Source organism: Gopherus flavomarginatus, chromosome 9, assembly GCF_025201925.1.
Source record: "Gopherus flavomarginatus isolate rGopFla2 chromosome 9, rGopFla2.mat.asm, whole genome shotgun sequence".
NCBI classification, from domain to species: Eukaryota; Metazoa; Chordata; order Testudines; family Testudinidae; genus Gopherus; species Gopherus flavomarginatus.
The window spans coordinates 60,937,333-60,954,292 of NC_066625.1; the positions used below are offsets into that span (position 1 = coordinate 60,937,333).

At 44.6% G+C, this 16,960-nt stretch overlaps 1 protein-coding gene across 2 annotated transcripts in view; it reads left to right on the top strand.

Moving 5' to 3' along the window:
• ANXA2 (annexin A2) overlaps window positions 1-16,960 on the top strand; it is a 51,835-nt gene that overhangs the window by 18,865 nt on the left and 16,010 nt on the right. For both annotated transcript variants that reach the window (XM_050967111.1, XM_050967110.1), the window contains exons 4-5: window positions 12,214-12,308; window positions 16,511-16,624. In XM_050967111.1, the coding sequence (XP_050823068.1) occupies window positions 12,214-12,308; window positions 16,511-16,624 (209 nt within the window). The remainder of the gene's footprint in view (window positions 1-12,213; window positions 12,309-16,510; window positions 16,625-16,960) is intronic.

Consider the following 16,960-nt stretch of genomic DNA (forward strand, 5'->3'; position numbering starts at 1 on the left):
ACATAAAATGGCTTGTAAATAACTGCAACACAAGCCCAGAGTTAGAATAAATGCCAGTAAACCGATGACCTCTGGCTTATTACACATGGGAATAGGACATGTTTATTACAGAGGCCAGGCTTCAATTTTTTTACAGTATTCATTTTCTTGGGAAAGGACTGAGGAAATAATTTGGGACCTTACCATGTGCAATGTAGGTGTTGGCATAGAGCTTCGTAGAAAATTGGCCAAGTACCCCTGTCTGCTGATGCATGGCTGCACATGTTACATTGGATAATACAGGTATCCAAACCTAGATGTGCATTCAGAAAGTCAGGTTAGAGAAAAACATATAACTTGCACTGAATGTCCATATTCCTTTTAATTAGCAAAGTATGCTTACTATTTGCGTGTGTGTGTGTGTATATATAATGCACATATACCTGTTTAATTCATGAAAATGTGTTGTATCTATGCATACTTACAATTCAGAACAGGTAATGGAGTTGGGTGAAAAATTAATAAATTCACAACACAAATTTTGCCTTTTTTCCTTTTGAGAATGGAGCATAGTAACTGACTGTTTGTTTTTTGAAAATAATGTTGCTGAATAATTCTTGTTCTTTGGCATACTTGTGGGCAGTTGGTTTTGATGTTTAAAATTCAAACTATGACGGACTTGTAACCTAAGTAACATGATATATTTGTTCTTTTATTGGATGAGCAGATATCTTACAGTTCTTTGTATTGAATGCTTATTCTGTGAGCACTTTCACACATTCATCTTTTCCAGAAACCACAGGAGTGACTGTGTCCCCTAATACCTAGATTTTTCCAGAAGATTGTATTCTGTATGTGGATAGTTCTGCATGCCTGTGCATGTTAATGGTATTCTTAATGTGTGAGAATAAAAGCTTAAAGGGAATCTCCATTGATATGGATTTATGAAAATTCAGCCTAGCGTGTTGTGGGAGACACTCCCTGATATCTACAAAACTGCTTCGAACAAATATACTTCTGAGTGTTAATAGTAGCAGCAAAGAGATGCAGTGCTGTAATATACCTCAGAGAGAACCCTACAAAGCAAAATACAACAGGAGAAATCCTGGCCATATATATATACCTCACCATTCAAATCAGATAGTCCCAAAACAGTTCAAGGAGCCTGGGAGCCAGATTTACAAAAATATATTTAGGTACCTAAAGTTACAGTCACAATAGTAATGCTTCCCATGCACTATGTATGGTAGAGTCATCTGATTGTCATGAAGTAACACACTGGAGGCTCAGAGTTAGCACCAGCTTAGCTGCAAATCTGAATGAATTGTATTTTAGGTTTAATGCCAAAACAGCATCCCTGGCTTCTTTCATTAACATATTAGCTTTCTCGGTTCACATTACCCTTAACAATTATGAATATCATTCCTGTTTCCCCTTATCCTCCTATAAACGTAAAATTTCTCATTCTTTTATAGCTGTTAGTTAGGAAATCACACAAACTGGGCCCCACCTTGTTGCTATCTGTGGTGCATTGCTAGCTTTTAAAGCCATTTGGCTACCTTTGTATTTATTTAGTTCCATCTCTATCTGTTTGCCCCCCCGATCCAACCAGAGTTAACAAATTGATCTTTGTACCTACCCAAACGAGAGCTGAAACCATGGTGGCAATGGCTGTTTAAACAAGTTGGTTACTGGGAGTGCAATTTCCCTGACTGGGGTAGACTATTTATTTGTTTTCCCTGTATGGCTATGTGGGTGCACAGTTCTCTGAAAAATCATCCCTTCTCAGCACTGTTATTGCTAGCGTGGAGTCAGCTGTGGGTTGGGTAGCTGTACAAAGCCCAGTGCCCTTTTTTGATTTGAAGTACTGAAAAGTTGAAGGATTGCTGTCAAAACTGGTAAGCCTGGACAAAGTCCCGTATTCAAAGACTGCAGAGATACAGTCCCCCGCCACTTCATCCAGGCTGTCCTTGAAAATTAGAGGCAAAACTGAGATTCATGATAAATAAATTGATGCACTTAAGCTGCCTCCTGCTGTAAGTGCCCCACAACTTTTTGCTAAGAGACAATCCCAAGTATCTGCTGGCTTTTCTGGTACCTAGATGCTTATCAAGACAAGCTCATTCATAAGTGGCCCTTTTAAAAGCCAGAAAGAAGCGGGGGGGGGGGGGGCAAATATAAGTCAATCTGTTCATTTACACAGCTGAGGTTTTTACTTCCTCCTTTCTTGCTGATTAAGCTGCAATGCTGAAGTCACAATGGCAGCAGCAGGCCCACTTATATGACAGAAAAATTATCAGTAGGTGAAAAGAGTATTTTTTTGGTCATAAAAAGTTAAAATTTTCAAGTTGAAAATGTCTGTTTTCTGAGCCTGGAAGGAGTTGTCACGCTAGGAAAAAAAGTTCAATATCAGAAGTAACATCATCAACTCTGCATGTTACTCACGAGTAGAAAAATACAAGCAAAATATGCTCAGCAAAAATAAGTTTGCTTTTAATGAAGATTGAAGGAAACAAGCTTTAACTTCCAGAGCTTTAGTGAGCAGCAAAGTGAGATCAGCCCTTCTGCCCCACCCTGTGTTAGCAAATGTGAGTCAGTATCCTGTTCAGAGCCGTTATTAGCTTCATATTTCTCTGCACTGAAGTGCAAGCATGCATTTTCCATGAAATGCCAGAGCAATGAATAGACTTGTGTTTCCATCCCCAGAGCCTGTGAACAGGAAACTTTAACGTGAATATTTGTGGCTTTTGTTCTGTCACTTTTCTTATGTTTGCAGACTTTATTTTTCCAGTTTCAAATGCTAGGATTGAAGCTGTGTTTCATCAAACAGTTTTAGAGGTTGGCTGAGTGCTGCAGTGAATCACTGGCCGAGCAGAAGCTGACATGGTGTGTGACTGTAACCGGGCTGGGCTTGGCTTCTCCCCAGTTCCAAAGCATATGTTGCTATGCCCAGTCTTGCAAGGAAGCTTTTTTTCTTAATTGAGGTTAGCAGACACACAGAACAACAGTCTTTTAACTCACTCCTTAGCCTGGGGGTCTCTGGCATACCTGCTCCAGGCAGCTTCCCTGTTGGTTAGCTCTGCTCCTTACCTGTAGCATCAGCCCCAGGGCTGCTTCCCTGGTCCCTTGCTCCACTGTGGTGTCACTTTCCCTCCCCAGGGTGCAATCTCCCAGTTGTCCATTAGCAGCCCTTTATAGGCCCAGGTGTAGCTCAGCCCTCTTTAGTTGGCTGGATTGGACTGCTCTGTTCTGGTTCCAGGGGAGCTAGGCTTAACCTGTCCATAGGGACCAGCTACCCTGTGACAGTGACTCCTGGCCTAGCAGAGGTTGGGGGAGAGGGGGCTTTTCCTGCACTGGGGCAGTGAGTTGCGTTAGGAAATAGTCATGTTTAAAAACACATTGTGGGTAACTCAGGGCTTGGCTACACTGGAGAGTTGCAGCGCTGGTGGTGGCTTTACAGTGCTGCAACTCACTCACCGTCCACACTTGCAAGGCACATACAGCGCTGTACCTCCCTGCCTGCAGTGCTGGCTGTACTCCACCTTGGCCTGGGGAAATAACGACTGCAGCGCTGGTGATGCAGCGCTGCTCCGCCAGTGTGGCCACCAAAAGCACTGTTGTTGGCCTCCAGAGATATTCGGAGGTATCCCAGAATGCCTGTTCAGCCACTCTGCTCATCAGTTCGCACTCTACTGCTCTGGCCTCAGGTGACCTGCCCTTTAAATGCCCCGGGAATTTAAAAAATCCCCTTCCTGTTTGCTCAGCCAGGTGGGGAGTGCAATCAGTGAATTTTTCCAGGTGACCATGCCTCCACACGCCAAACGAGCCCCAACATGGAGCAATGCCGAGTTGCTGGACCTCATCAGTGTTTGGGGGGAGGAAGCTGTGCAGTCCCAGCTGCGCTCCAGCCGTAGGAATTACGATACCTATGGGCAGATATCAAGGGCCATGCTGGAAGGGGCCATGACCAGGACGCGCTGCAGTGCAGGGTTAAAATGAAGGAGCTGAGGAGTGCCTATTGCAAAGCCTGTGAGGGAAACCACCACTCCGGCGCTGCCCCCACGACCTGCTATTTTTACAAAGAGCTGGATGCGATACTTGGGGGTGACCCCACCGCCAATCCGAGGACCACGATGGACACTTCAGAGCAGAGTGGGGCCGGGGAGGAGGAAACCGAGAGTGAGGGTACTGGGGTTGGGGGAGACACCCCTGAGTCCTTGCAGGCTTGCAGCCAGGAGCTCTTCTCAAGCCAGGAGGAAGGTAGCCAGTCGCAGCAGCAGCCAGTACTTGGTGGAGGACAAACAGAGGAGCAGGTTCCCGGTAAGCGGCTTTTATTTTCAGGATGGAAATTTTTCAGGAGAGGAGGGAGGGTTAGGGCTGCATGCATGCATGCCTAGATGTGGAATAGCCCATTGATGTGGTCTGTCACGTCGCAGTAATCGGTTTCAGTAGTCTCTTCAAAAGTTTCAGCCAGAGCATGGGCAGTGTGCTTGTGCAAGTTTATTGGGAGAGCCACTGTGGTCTGCTAACGTGTCTGCCACTGTGCCGCGAGGGGTTGGGGAGACCATTGCAAGACACAGGCAAGCTGCATGGAGGCCAGGGCGGAATCCGCATTTCCGTAGAAGGCCCTCCCGCTCTTCCCAGGTGACCTGCAGCAGCGAGATATCTTCCAGGATCAACTCCTGTGGAAAATGTTGGGAGAGTGTTCAGTGTAGGTGCCCCCTGCAGCTGTTTGCTTTCCCCAATGCACAGAAACCCTGAGGACAGTACAGCCCTGAAGCAATCAGTCCCCCTTATTCACCATTTCGGGGCTCCTGTGGGTTGTGTGCTCTCTTTGGTATGGGAAAATTATGCTATTGTGAAGACTGTAAACTCCGTCACTGTGTGGGAATAACTGTCTGATATAAACAATACTGCCTCTGTTAAGTGTTGCCTTCTTTGCCTTTCCACAAGCAACCTTGAGATCTCAGCTATCCGTGTTATCAACAGCTGAAAGACTCCAAAACCTCCGGAAGAAGCCGCGAAAAAGCAAAGAAGACATGCTGCAAGCAGTTATGGATCACTCTGTCACAGAAAATCAAAAAGTGCAGGGCTGGAGGGTAAGGGAAAGCAGGATCCGCCAGAAAAACACAGCGGCCAGGAAGAAAAGCACAAAGCAGCTGATAAGCATCCTGGCACGCCAAGTGGACTCTATCCAGGCACTCGTAGCCATGCAGGCAGAGCACTATCGCACCGCCCCCTTGCCCCGTCCCAAAGCTCTTTCCCTTGTGCCCCAATGTTAGCTCAAAACCCCCTTCTTGAGCATCCAGGTTCTTACCACCACCAGCTGCCTTCAACACCTGTACATTCACCAACCAGCCCTGAGAACTACGACCCTTAGCCTCTGCACTCAACCCCCATCACCATGCAGTATAGACATCCTGAAGTGCAGCAGTCATTGCACAGCATTCCAGACAGGACATATTCAAACCTATGACTGTACAGTTCCCCACCCCACCCCCCTGCCCTTTTAGGTTCCCAGAATGTTGTGTGTCTGTCAGTAAAGTTATTTTCTTTTCAGTAAATGAATTCTTGGCTTTGAAAACAGTCTTTATTATTGCAGAAAGTCAAAGATACCTTAGCCCAGGAAAGAAACAGGCACTGCAAATCAGCTTAGGAAACAGATTCCTACTAACATTGTTACGACTGCACTTTACTCCTGTGCAAGGCACCAAACATTACTGTTGGTTTTCAGCGTCAAATTCCTCCCTCAAGGCATCCCTAATCCTTGCAACCCTGTGCTAGGCCTCTCTAGTAGCCCTGCTTTCTGGCAGTGCAAATTCAGCCTCCAGGCGTTGAACCTCAGAGGTCCATGCCTGACTGAATCTTTCACCCTTCCCTTCACAAATATTATGGAGGGTACAGCACGCGGATATAACCGCACGGCTGCTGCTTTCCCCCAAGTCTAGCTTCCCATACAGAGAACGGCCAGAAGCACACTCCACAGTCATTCATCACCGGCTCAGCCTGTAGTTGAACCGGTCCTTGCTCCTGTCAAGCTTCCCTATATATGGTTTCATGAGCCAAGGCATTAACGGGTAAGCGGGATCTCCAAGGATCACAATGGGCATTTCGACGTCCCCTACTGTGATCTTGTGGTCTGGGAAAAAAGTCCCTGCCTGCAGCTTCCTGAACAAGCCAGTGTTCCGAAAGATGCGTGCATCATGCACCTTTCCAGGGCAGCCTGTGTTAATGTCAATGAAACGCCCACAGTGATCTACAAGCGCCTGGAGAACCATAGAGAAATACCCCTTCAGATTAACGTGCTCGGATGCTAGGTGGGGTGGTGCCAGAATAGGAATATGCGTCCCATCTATCGCCCCTCCACAGTTAGGGAAACCCATTTGTGCAAAGCCATCCACAATGTCCTGCACGTTCCCCAGAGTCACGGTTCTTCTTAGCAGGATGTGATTAATGGCCCTGCAAACTTGCATCAACACGATTCCAACGGTCGACTTTCCCACTCCAAACTGTTTCCTGACCGATGGGTAGCTGTCTGGAGTTGCCAGCTTCCAGATTGCAATAGCCACCCGCTTCTCCACTGGCAGGGCAGCTCTCAATCTCGTGTCCTTGCGCCACAGGGTGGGGGTGAGCTCCTCACACAGTCCCATGAAATTGGCTTTTCTCATCCGAAAGTTCTGCAGCCACTTCTCGTCATCCCAGACTTCCAGGACAATGTGATCCCACCACTCAGTGCTTGTTTCCCGAGCCCAAAAGCGGCATTCCACAGTGCTGAGCATTTCCGTGAATGCCAGAAGCAATTTCGTGTCATACGCATCAGGCGACTCGCTATCATCATCGGACTCCTCATCACTTTGGATCTTAAGGAATAGCTCAACTGCCAAATGTGATATGCTGGCGAGACTCATCAGCATACTCCTCTGCAGTTCGGGCTCCATTTCCCACAGAAATTGTGCTGCACAGAAACTGTTGAGAGAGTCACGATGGCGCCAAACGTGGACGGAAAAACAGGGAGCGCTGGGATGTGAAGCAATGCATCACGGGGCATTGGGACAGGAAGCAGAATGACCCGTCCCCTTCCCACAACCCACGGCGCCAAAATGGGACGAGGTGCTCTGTGGGATAGCTGCCCATAATGCACCACTCCCAACACCGCTGCAAATGGGCCACACTGCAGCGCTGGTAGCTGTCAGTGTGGCCACACTCCAGCACCTTCCCTGCACAGCTGTACGAAGACAGCTGTAACTCCCAGCGCTGCACACCTGCAAGTGTAGCCAAACCCTCGGTTAGTATATATTTGTCTCTACAACATGCCAAGAGGTTCTTCACAACCATAGTTAAAACGCGTTAGCACACTTTTTACTGCAACTCATTTTTCCCGATGTAGACAAAGCCTGTGTGAGTAAGAGGAAAAGAGCTGATTTTTATCTGCCTGGGCTATTAGCTCATAATAGAATCTGAAAATGATTGCACTGGTTTAGCAAGCCTGGTATCTTGTCACTTGGATCAGTTACAGACTTTGTTCTTTTCCTGGCGAAAAAATGGAGTCAGGAAAAAGAGAGAGAGAGGGAGCCTGAGTGTTCAGGTCTGCAGCACAAGATGAAGTGGCCACATTGTCTCTCTTCTAAGGAGCTGAAAAGAGCTTGTCCAAGACTGTCTACATATATCAGACTTGATGCTGACCAGGTTGTTAACCTCACCTTAAAGGCAGGCTGCTGGAAGTGTGCCCTGCCTTGCCTCACTTGGAAGTTAAGCCTCAAAGGGATAACTTCCCAGGGATTTTTGTCCCTGGATGTGTACTTAAAAGTAGAAGGGAAGAAAGCAGCCTAGGATCCGCAACCATGAACCATCGTCACTCTCTCTCTCAGAGCCCTGTTGAGGCAAGAGTTTCTTCGCATGTGAGTAAGGAATGCAGCTTGTGGATTTCATTGTAGGATCAGGGCTGAACAGTGAACAGATCTCCTTTTACTGGGACTTGTTAGGCTTAGAATAAACACAGAGTTGATCAGTTTGAATTACTGCACCAAGCAGGGTAAGTGGTGGTGTAGATTGCAGTGCTTGCATCTCGGTCAGTCAAAGAGCTCCTCTGTTAGGTCATCAGTTAAATGAATTCTGGAACTATGCAGTGTAACTGTAGCTATGTCGGTCCCAGGATATTAGAGAGGCAAGGTTGGGGAGATAAGATCTTTTATTGGACCAACTGCTGCTGGTGAGAGAAGCCAGCTTTTGAGCCATTACCTCACCCACCTTGGCATTCTGGACCTGTAATTTTAATCTAATGAGAGTTGACACATCGTGAACTTTCAATGTGGACACTTCACTGAGCTCAGTGATTTCAGGAATCGGAAATGAAAAGGCAGCCTTCCTTCTCCCACTGGCGCAGAATGGAGATCCAAGGGAGTTGGGTGGTGGGGTAACTGTAGTCAGAGACGACAGTTTAGCAGTGATGGGCCTTATCTTTGTCATCCTTCAAGCTAGACTGGAAGTGAATGGAGTAGTGTGTAAAGTTTGGAAACTGTCTCTTGCTACCCATTTTTCACAAGAATCTGACTCCTTGGGAATCCTGAAAGATACAGTCGCTGCGTTCCGCTCTCAGGCGAGGATGTTGTAGTATTACTAAGCTACAGCGCTGCTATGAGGAAACAAGTTGTGTGCAGGATTCCCAAGGAATGTTGTGGGTTTTTTTTTTTCAGTGTAATTTTAAGAAGTAAAACAATGGAAGCAGGAGAAAAGCCAATGTAAGGAAAGTGTCCTGTTTGTTTTGGCTTGTAGAAGTTCCCCTTAATTGTCTTTTGTAGCTAGCAGCATTTGTATAATTTTATTTTCTCAGGCTTTCCCTCTGTGTCAGATGCTGCACCTCAGTGGGTATTTACTGGGTCAATAATTCTGACAGAACACTCAGAGAATGATTGTTACCAGCTAGGTTTTCCTGAGAGTGGGTGTGTTCTGTATGTAACTACAGTTCTGTTCTATAGTCTCCTGTTTGTATTACAGACACCATTGCATGCACCACAATGTCCACAGTTATGTAGGAAGCTATTTATAATACGGTTTTGGAAAACTGAGCATAGTAAAGACTTTGGTTCTATTTTTCAAACCTAGCATCTGAGTGAGAGCAACCCGATTCTGAATGTGGGCTCACAAATTGACACACAACTCCCAATAAATATCTATTTTACATATCAAAGTTCCGATTTGAGTGTCCAAATGCAGAACTGTGACCCAATTTTAGACACTTAGGTTTAAAAATTGGATTCTCTGTATATAGATTTGCCTCTTCTAAGCCCCAGCCTCTCAATCAGACAGTACAGCTACAAAAGGCATCATTACATCCATGACTAGGATCAAATAATCAGCCACTGGAACTCAATCAAATGAAAACTTTAGCTTGTTGTTGGAACATAACACTGTGAGCACCTTTTTGACTCCCTTTCTGGCTGTGTGGACATGTATATACTATGCTGCTATGTTCTGGTTGGAAGAATTTGATATCTGGATATTTCCTACGACTGTAACATTCTACTTCTGTCTTTCTTTGAGAGGCAGCTATGCTTAATCAGTACTGTACATCTGGTATAAATGGACAGTTTATCTGGGGACTGACTTGCAGCTGAACTGTAGTATTAGGGACACAATTAAATGGGTGTTGAACATTTTAGGGGTGGACTGGTAAATATTTTCTGCTTCATACAATCCAATCCAGGTTGCAATAGGTATCATTTCTCCTCTGTAAATCAGATGTTCTTATTAAAGGGAGGTGGAGTGTGAAAATTAAGTTAGAGATGCAAGATTCTGAATTGAAAACAAGGTTTCACTTAACAATATATCTTTACCCCAGGCCTTGTGAAAATCTGACCGCTTACCATATTCGGATCAGAATGCTTGGAACTAACCTAACCTCTGCAGATCAGTTCAAATCCACTCAGCATCAAAAATTTGACTACACCAACTCTCTTTTTTTCCATGCAAATCTCATTAATCCGTTGTTCCCTGGAAGCTCCAGTACTTTTTGTTAATGGTGGTGTGATGGTGTTTCTTTCTATTCCCAATGACTGGTGGCTAATGTTTTTTGAACAATTGTTTCTTTTGTCCTGTAGAGGTTGGGTCACTCTACATGCAAAGACCTTCGTTTTTACATGAAGAGATCCACCAAAAAAATTAGTTGGGACAAAGTTAGTGCTTAGTGGCTGTAATGTAAATACTGATTTTTCTGTTTGAGTGAAGTATTCAAAGAGTTAATGCAAGGAAGCCCCCATGCATCTATTTGAATACATTAATAATCAATTATTAAAATCCCTATTGATTGGCAACATAAAAGCATGGTGAATGGGTTAACTGCAGTTCAGTTTCCTCCTCCTTTTTCAGATGTTTAGGGGAAGGGCTATGGACCTGATCCTAAGCCCATTGAAGTCAGAGAGAACTGTGGCAATTCATTTCATTGGGTTTTGGACTGGGATGTATAAGAGAGTCTCTTTGCAAGGCAGAGAGGTGAGAGCCCTTTGGGAAGGTCAGGCTCCATGCTAACACTGTGGGTTGACTAGCAGACCATGGAGTGTTGGCTGGTCAAGCCAGGTGCCTCCAATGTAGGTTCTGTTGGCAGGCAGTGAATCCAGCCCTGTATGTGAAGCCTAGCTGTTAATGAATCCAAATTCTCCTCTGTATTGTACACACACTGATGTGGAAACGTTCATTTCAAATGTTACTAAAACGTCACTGTTTTGTAGCTCAACTGCTACAAAAGATAGACTGGATAACTGAGCATCTATCCTCTAGTCTAATGCAAAAAGTTAGCCTGCGTCAGGAAGCAATGTGTGTATATAGCACCATCCAGTAGCTATCAAAGGGTATGAAAATGTTACTAAAGCAAATGTTAAAATGATACAATACACGTGTTGAGAAAAGAGTGTCTGTACATTTCGGTATAGTTCTAGAGTATCCACAAATACAAAGTTGGTTTTTAAAAGTCCTATGATACATACAGTACATAGCAGCAATAACCCAAATTTAGGTGAATACGTTTAAGAATACAATTTAGATATTAGTATCCAAATCTACACTGCAGTGTAAACCCCAGGGTAGTAGAACTGAGCAGACCCGGGGCTTGAGTGTTTATGCTCATTTGTAACCCCAGGTTAGGAATTGTTGAATCCTGGATCCCAACTTGGAACTCCAGCATAATGCATGATGCGTGCCCAAGTCCAACCATCCACATCCCAGACTTCCTAGCACCTTCCCAAAATGTGCCTGCTCTTGCTGTTTGTGGTGCAGTGTCGGAAAACTTGACTGTCCAAAGGACAAAAGAAAATCAGCCTATAGGATTGTGGGATACTTTTGGTAGACTTGCAGGGTATGTCTACCCTGCAATTAAGACACCATGCCTGGCTTGTGTCAGCTGACTCATGCTCGCTGGGCTCAGGCTATGGTGCTGTTTAATTGAAGTGTAGACTTTTGGGTGTGGTCTTGAACCAGAGCTCTGGGGCCCTTCCCACCTACACTGCAGAACAATAGGCTTGCACTCTGGGTCCCAGCTTGACTTGAGCTCAGACTCTGCACCCCTTTAGGGTCCTGGGTCCAAATCCTGGATTAGTGTGATTTGTGTTTAAACGGAAGGGGAGTTAGGCTTGAGCCCGAGTTTGACCCTGGGCTTACATTGCAGTGTAAACATACAGAGGCTGTAGCCTTTTGAGCCTCTGGGCTGCTGAAAAAAAGGGAAGGTGGTGGCCTTTTTTCTAATCACTGTGTTTGGAATATTTGTGAAGTGCCCGGGGTGAACTGGAAAAATAACTGGTTTATTAAGAAGACTAATTGAAATTGCTGAATTGAAACTATATGAGCAGGCTGTAATTAATTGCATTTCACATCACTTTTACAGGAAATAGTCTGACATGACTTTCTAGCAGGAGACTGAGTGACACACATTCAGGCAAGCAGGAGATAGAAGTAGCACATCAGTTTTGCGTTCCAGGTCTAGTTTTTCAAACAGGTGCAGTCTTGAGTGCACCCACATTTCTAAGTCCATGCACAGATAGATTTGCACGTGTTATATGTGCACTTGTTTTGAAAACTGGTGCTGTCATCGGCTGCATTTATTATGAGTGCAGGATGTTTTTGATAGTAATGAAGCCCATTGTGGGTTGCATACACTACATTTCTAGCAAATCATACTATTTTAATAACCAAGAGACAAGTGCAAGATGGGATTTCTCAGTAATCCTTTGCCTTATATCTTTGTAGGTGTGGATGAACTCACCATCATCAACATTTTGACAAACCGCAGCAATGAACAGAGACAGGATATCGCCTTCGCCTATCAGAGAAAAACTAAAAAGGTACCGAGAGCATCAAGACTGGTTTATGATTGGTACGATTCTTCACATTTGTAGTTAGGTTTGAAGTGATCATACTGTAATTGATTTCACTGGGAGAACCACTTGCTTTTACCATGGCTGAACTTGGATCAAGATAGTTTGAGAAATAGCTGGTGACGGTTGATGCATTACTCCTGTAGGTATTCCAGAGTACCAGGAGTGCTGCTGATGGGGATATGCTACCATCGCTCTAAAGCCAACCTAATTGCAGGCAGGTTATGACACTGTTGGAAGCAAAAGCTTTGCCTCTGCTGCCAGATTTCCAGGGTTGCTATGCATGCACACCTGTAACTGAAATCCCCTGGAGATGGGGTTCTTTGCACCTCCAAAACATCAAGCCCAGTGTTTTAACACAGCCAATCATGTTCTCCTCAGTAACGTAGCTAGGGTGGGAGCGGGGCAGCGGCCACTCTCCCACTGAGCACAAGTGGCGCCATTTTAATTTTTTCTCACCCTGGTCTTTGCTGACACTTCAGCTGCGGTCCCTTCACTAGCTCCTTGTGTCTTCGGCGGCACTGAAGGACCCACTGCCGAAATGCCGCCAAAGACCCGCAGAGCGAGTGAAGGTCCCACCACCGAGGTGCTGCTGAATATCCAGAGCGCCGCCCCATCAGTAAAAGTGCTGCTGAATAAGTAAAAGCGCCGCAGCGAGTGGTACCTTTTTTTGATATTACTCCTCCTGTTCCCTCCACCTGGCTACGCCACTGGTTCTCCTATGTTGCAATAAGAACAGGAGTACTTGTGTCACCTTAGAGACTAACAAATTTATTTCAGCATAAGCTTTTGTGGGCTACAGCTCACTTCTTCAGATGTATCTGAAGAAGTGAGCTGTAGCCCACGAAAGCTTATGCTGAAATAAATTTGTTAGTCTCTAAGGTGACACAAGTACTCCTGTTCTTTTTGCAGATACAGACTAACACGGCTGCTACTCTGAACCTATGTTGCAATGTCATTCTGAGCAGTGTCCATTGTGTGTGTAGCAGTATATGTGCTTGGGTGTGTGAAAGTCTTTTTGTTCAAGTGATTCCTGACATTTTGGGACGCAGTGAAAGGGAGAGGAACTGAGGAAAGATTATGCATGTTCACGTTGCTTAGCGGAAGGAAACTCTTCCAGCTTTCATTCACAAAGTCCGTCTAAATGGCGACTGCAATTAGTTATGCAGTGAATCGTGCAGGTACTGAACGAAGTCAGCTCACTGGCTAAATTATCACCAGCTGTTATCCTGACAAGACTATTCAGTGTACCAAGCTGTTGATGAAAAGGATCCTATAAAATATGTATCGCTGTCTGTAAAATGAGCCTTGCTTGCAGGGAGCTGAGAGATGTTCTCTTGAACAAGTTTTAAAATCTTACTTTAATTGAAGTTTTGTGACCACATAAAAGAAGGAAAAACATGTATAGATTCCCATTGGGTTCTGACAGCTGTATCTCTTTCAGATTTGTCAGACACCAGATTGAAGCCCTGAAATCTCAGCTGAAACCAAATACAAATCCAAAGCTACGTTTTCAAAATTCACAAACTTTTGTGCATTCCTGATTTAGACGATCTTCAGAATTTTTATCCAGATGTCGATTCCCTTCATTTATTTTTCACCCTTTCCCAGCCCACAAGCATGTTAAACATTCCAGTTAAAAGATGGGATTGCATAGGTGCCAAAGGTAAAGTGGCCTGTGGAAACAATGGAAACTAAGAAAACAGACCTTCCAATGCAACTGTGAAAACAAATGAGTCAGTGTTAGGAGAGCAGGAAACAGCATGTGAATCCATGCATCCTGTCTGATGATTCAGGGCTCCCCCTGCCCAGTGCTCTCTCGGGATATTCTTATGTGGATTTCCTTGGAGACCACTTATATTGCTAAAGTAGAGTCCCTCCTAAGGTGGTGTTGGTACATTATGCATGCTGTGTCCTGTTGCTTACAGCAGAGGTCCTCAAACTTCTGTTAATCGTATGGATCTCTGTTTTAAAGGGTGTGTCTCATGAGCCCACCTCCTTTCCCATTCATGAAAACTCAAACCCTGTTTGGACCCTCTTTCTCTTGGGGACCAGCATCCCTTGCCCATGTAGCTGCTAAAGCCTCCCTTTCCAGATGTGTTCTGGAAGTTATCCAAAGCTGCCTAGGGCCTTGTCTGTGTATGTCTTTGCACAGAGCTCTGCAGCCCCTGCCCCTTGTAACTGTATAGGGATTCCGTTCGCCAACAGTCGTTTGGGATTGTGCTGCCATAGTCTAATAATTTGGAAAATTTTGCTGGTTGTAAGTGTGAGATTTAATAATGAGCAGCTTGGCAAGTGTTTGCTTCCTGCTGTTTCCCTTTGGGTTCACTTCTAGCGGTGGCAGAGAATGGCAGGAAGGATCCCCTGCTGGATATGTGGGAATTATGCTGCTGCTAGCTGATCTTACTACTGTCTCCCTACAATTCCATCACTGCAGTTAGAAATAAGGATGTAGGCAGGGTAATTTCCAGCCCTTCCATTAGCATTTTATCCCAAACCAGGGCTATATTAATCTATCTTTGGCTCAAGTGAATGAACGCTTGTCCTATTCTCCTAAAGGATCTATGATGAACAGCTAGCTAGAGATCTCTCAAAGACAGACCCTGGAAACTCACTTAAACTGGCACCTACAGTGTGCATAACACACAGTTTTTGCTGGAAAAGAGACTTTCTGGGTTCACAGCAGATTCTTGTGGTCAGCTAAAAGCTCTGTTTTCCTGAGCCCAACTGGTCAGGAAATGCCAGTAGCATTGAATGAAGCTCCCAGAGCTAAGGGATCACTTACTGTAAGCATCAGAGAACATTACTGATACTTCTCTCTACATCCGGCTAGGGAGCTTCACTTATGATAGACTTAGTCCTCAGCACTTCATATACCTAGCCGTGGTGCTTGCGACCACTTATTCTGGTAATGACGGCATGTGCAGGGTTATGGCATCATTGCACTTGGCGCACTGCTTTGAAGCTCTGCGTAAAATGGCTGGAAGATTTTTAGATGCGTTCTCTCTTTTAGAGAAGAGCTATAAAACGAAACATTAATGCACTTAACTCTGGTCCCCATAGGAGTGTTGATGTGCGCTTCACGTGTCAGTGTTACCCTGAAATTGTGCCTGATTTGTTGCTTCCAACACTGAAGCAGAAATTTGTTTAAAGGAAACTAAGGGCATGTGTATATGGTGCAGCAAAGCAAACTGGAAGGGTGTTTTCTAGCTGCCCTGTGTTAACACCTGCTGGTGTCCTCTAATAGTGCTCATTTGTGTCAGCATAATCCTATTTGGAACTGGATTCCCATCAACACAAACTAGGTGCCTTTTAGCGTGCACCAGGAGTGTCTACGTGGGGAAATTAGAACATTCTATAAATCACTCCCTTCTAGTTTGCTTTGCCAGTGCCATGTAGACAAGCCCAAAGTTGGAAAGCTGAGAGGAGGAGAAAGAAATTAACGCTCCTAAACTCCTTTGAATTAAACTGTTTTTTCTAATCCCATTGCATTGGGTTGTATGCTTTTTAGCCTTTACACTGAAATGCAAAGATTAGACAGCACGCACAATTAATTGGAATCGATCATACTCTGCTGGAATGGATTAAAAAGGCTCTTTCTTGCTGTCTGAGCTGAGCTTCTGCAGAACTTGGTTGAGGTCATAATGGCCTTTCTTTTGTTTCCTTTTTACCAAAACTTGTTCATATGAGACATCTAACAGCTGCAATGAACTCAACTGTGTCCTTTTGAGAACTCCAAATTAGGGAGGTTACTGACTGACTTGGGTCCAAAACTGATGATAAGGATTTGGAGTTTCTTAACTGCATGGCAGTGCAATTAATCTATGTAATTTAAAATAAGACCTGAAAACTATAAGATAATGTGAACTCTAAGCTGTAGCTCCTGGAGTTTCACCACATCCTAGGAAATGGACACATCTATTTATTATTCTCTCTAGCAGTGAGGATTGGTGCAGATTGGTGATAATTTCCTTTAGGGAGGTGAAGGAAACTCCACTTGCCCCATTTTTCTTCTCTAGACTTCACTGAATAAAGACCCTGTCTTCTGTTTCCTTGTCCATTCTCCAGGAAAAGCAGTAACAATCTTGGAGATTCACAATCACTGAAGGCAGAATTGTCTGGAGGTCAAAAATGAGCTTTAATCATTTTCTCCTTTTATTTTTGTAAAGGAACTTCCTGCAGCACTGAAGTCAGCTCTCTCAGGTCATCTGGAGGCAGTGATTTTGGGCCTGTTGAAGACACCGGCTCAGTATGATGCTTCTGAATTGAAAGCTGCCATGAAGGTAAATGAGCGCTGAAATTAAAGTTGCTCCAAGTCTGTCATCATCCTTTGGAATTGCCACCTAAGGCCATGATTTTAAAAAATGGCCACGTATTTTTAAGTGCTACAGTTTTCAGGTGTCCAATATAAGGCACTCAGAATCGGTATCCACTAGTTAAATTCTTGGGCCAGGTGAGATTTTTCATCTCAATGTTTGTCACTTATATTTTTAAAATACCTTTGAAGAATGAACATGCAGCTAAGGACATAACTGATCAGCTGCTTTGAATAGGCACCTGTACAAGAACATTTGGAAAGCAAACTACTTTCCTGATTGCATTTCTACATTTTTTTAAAG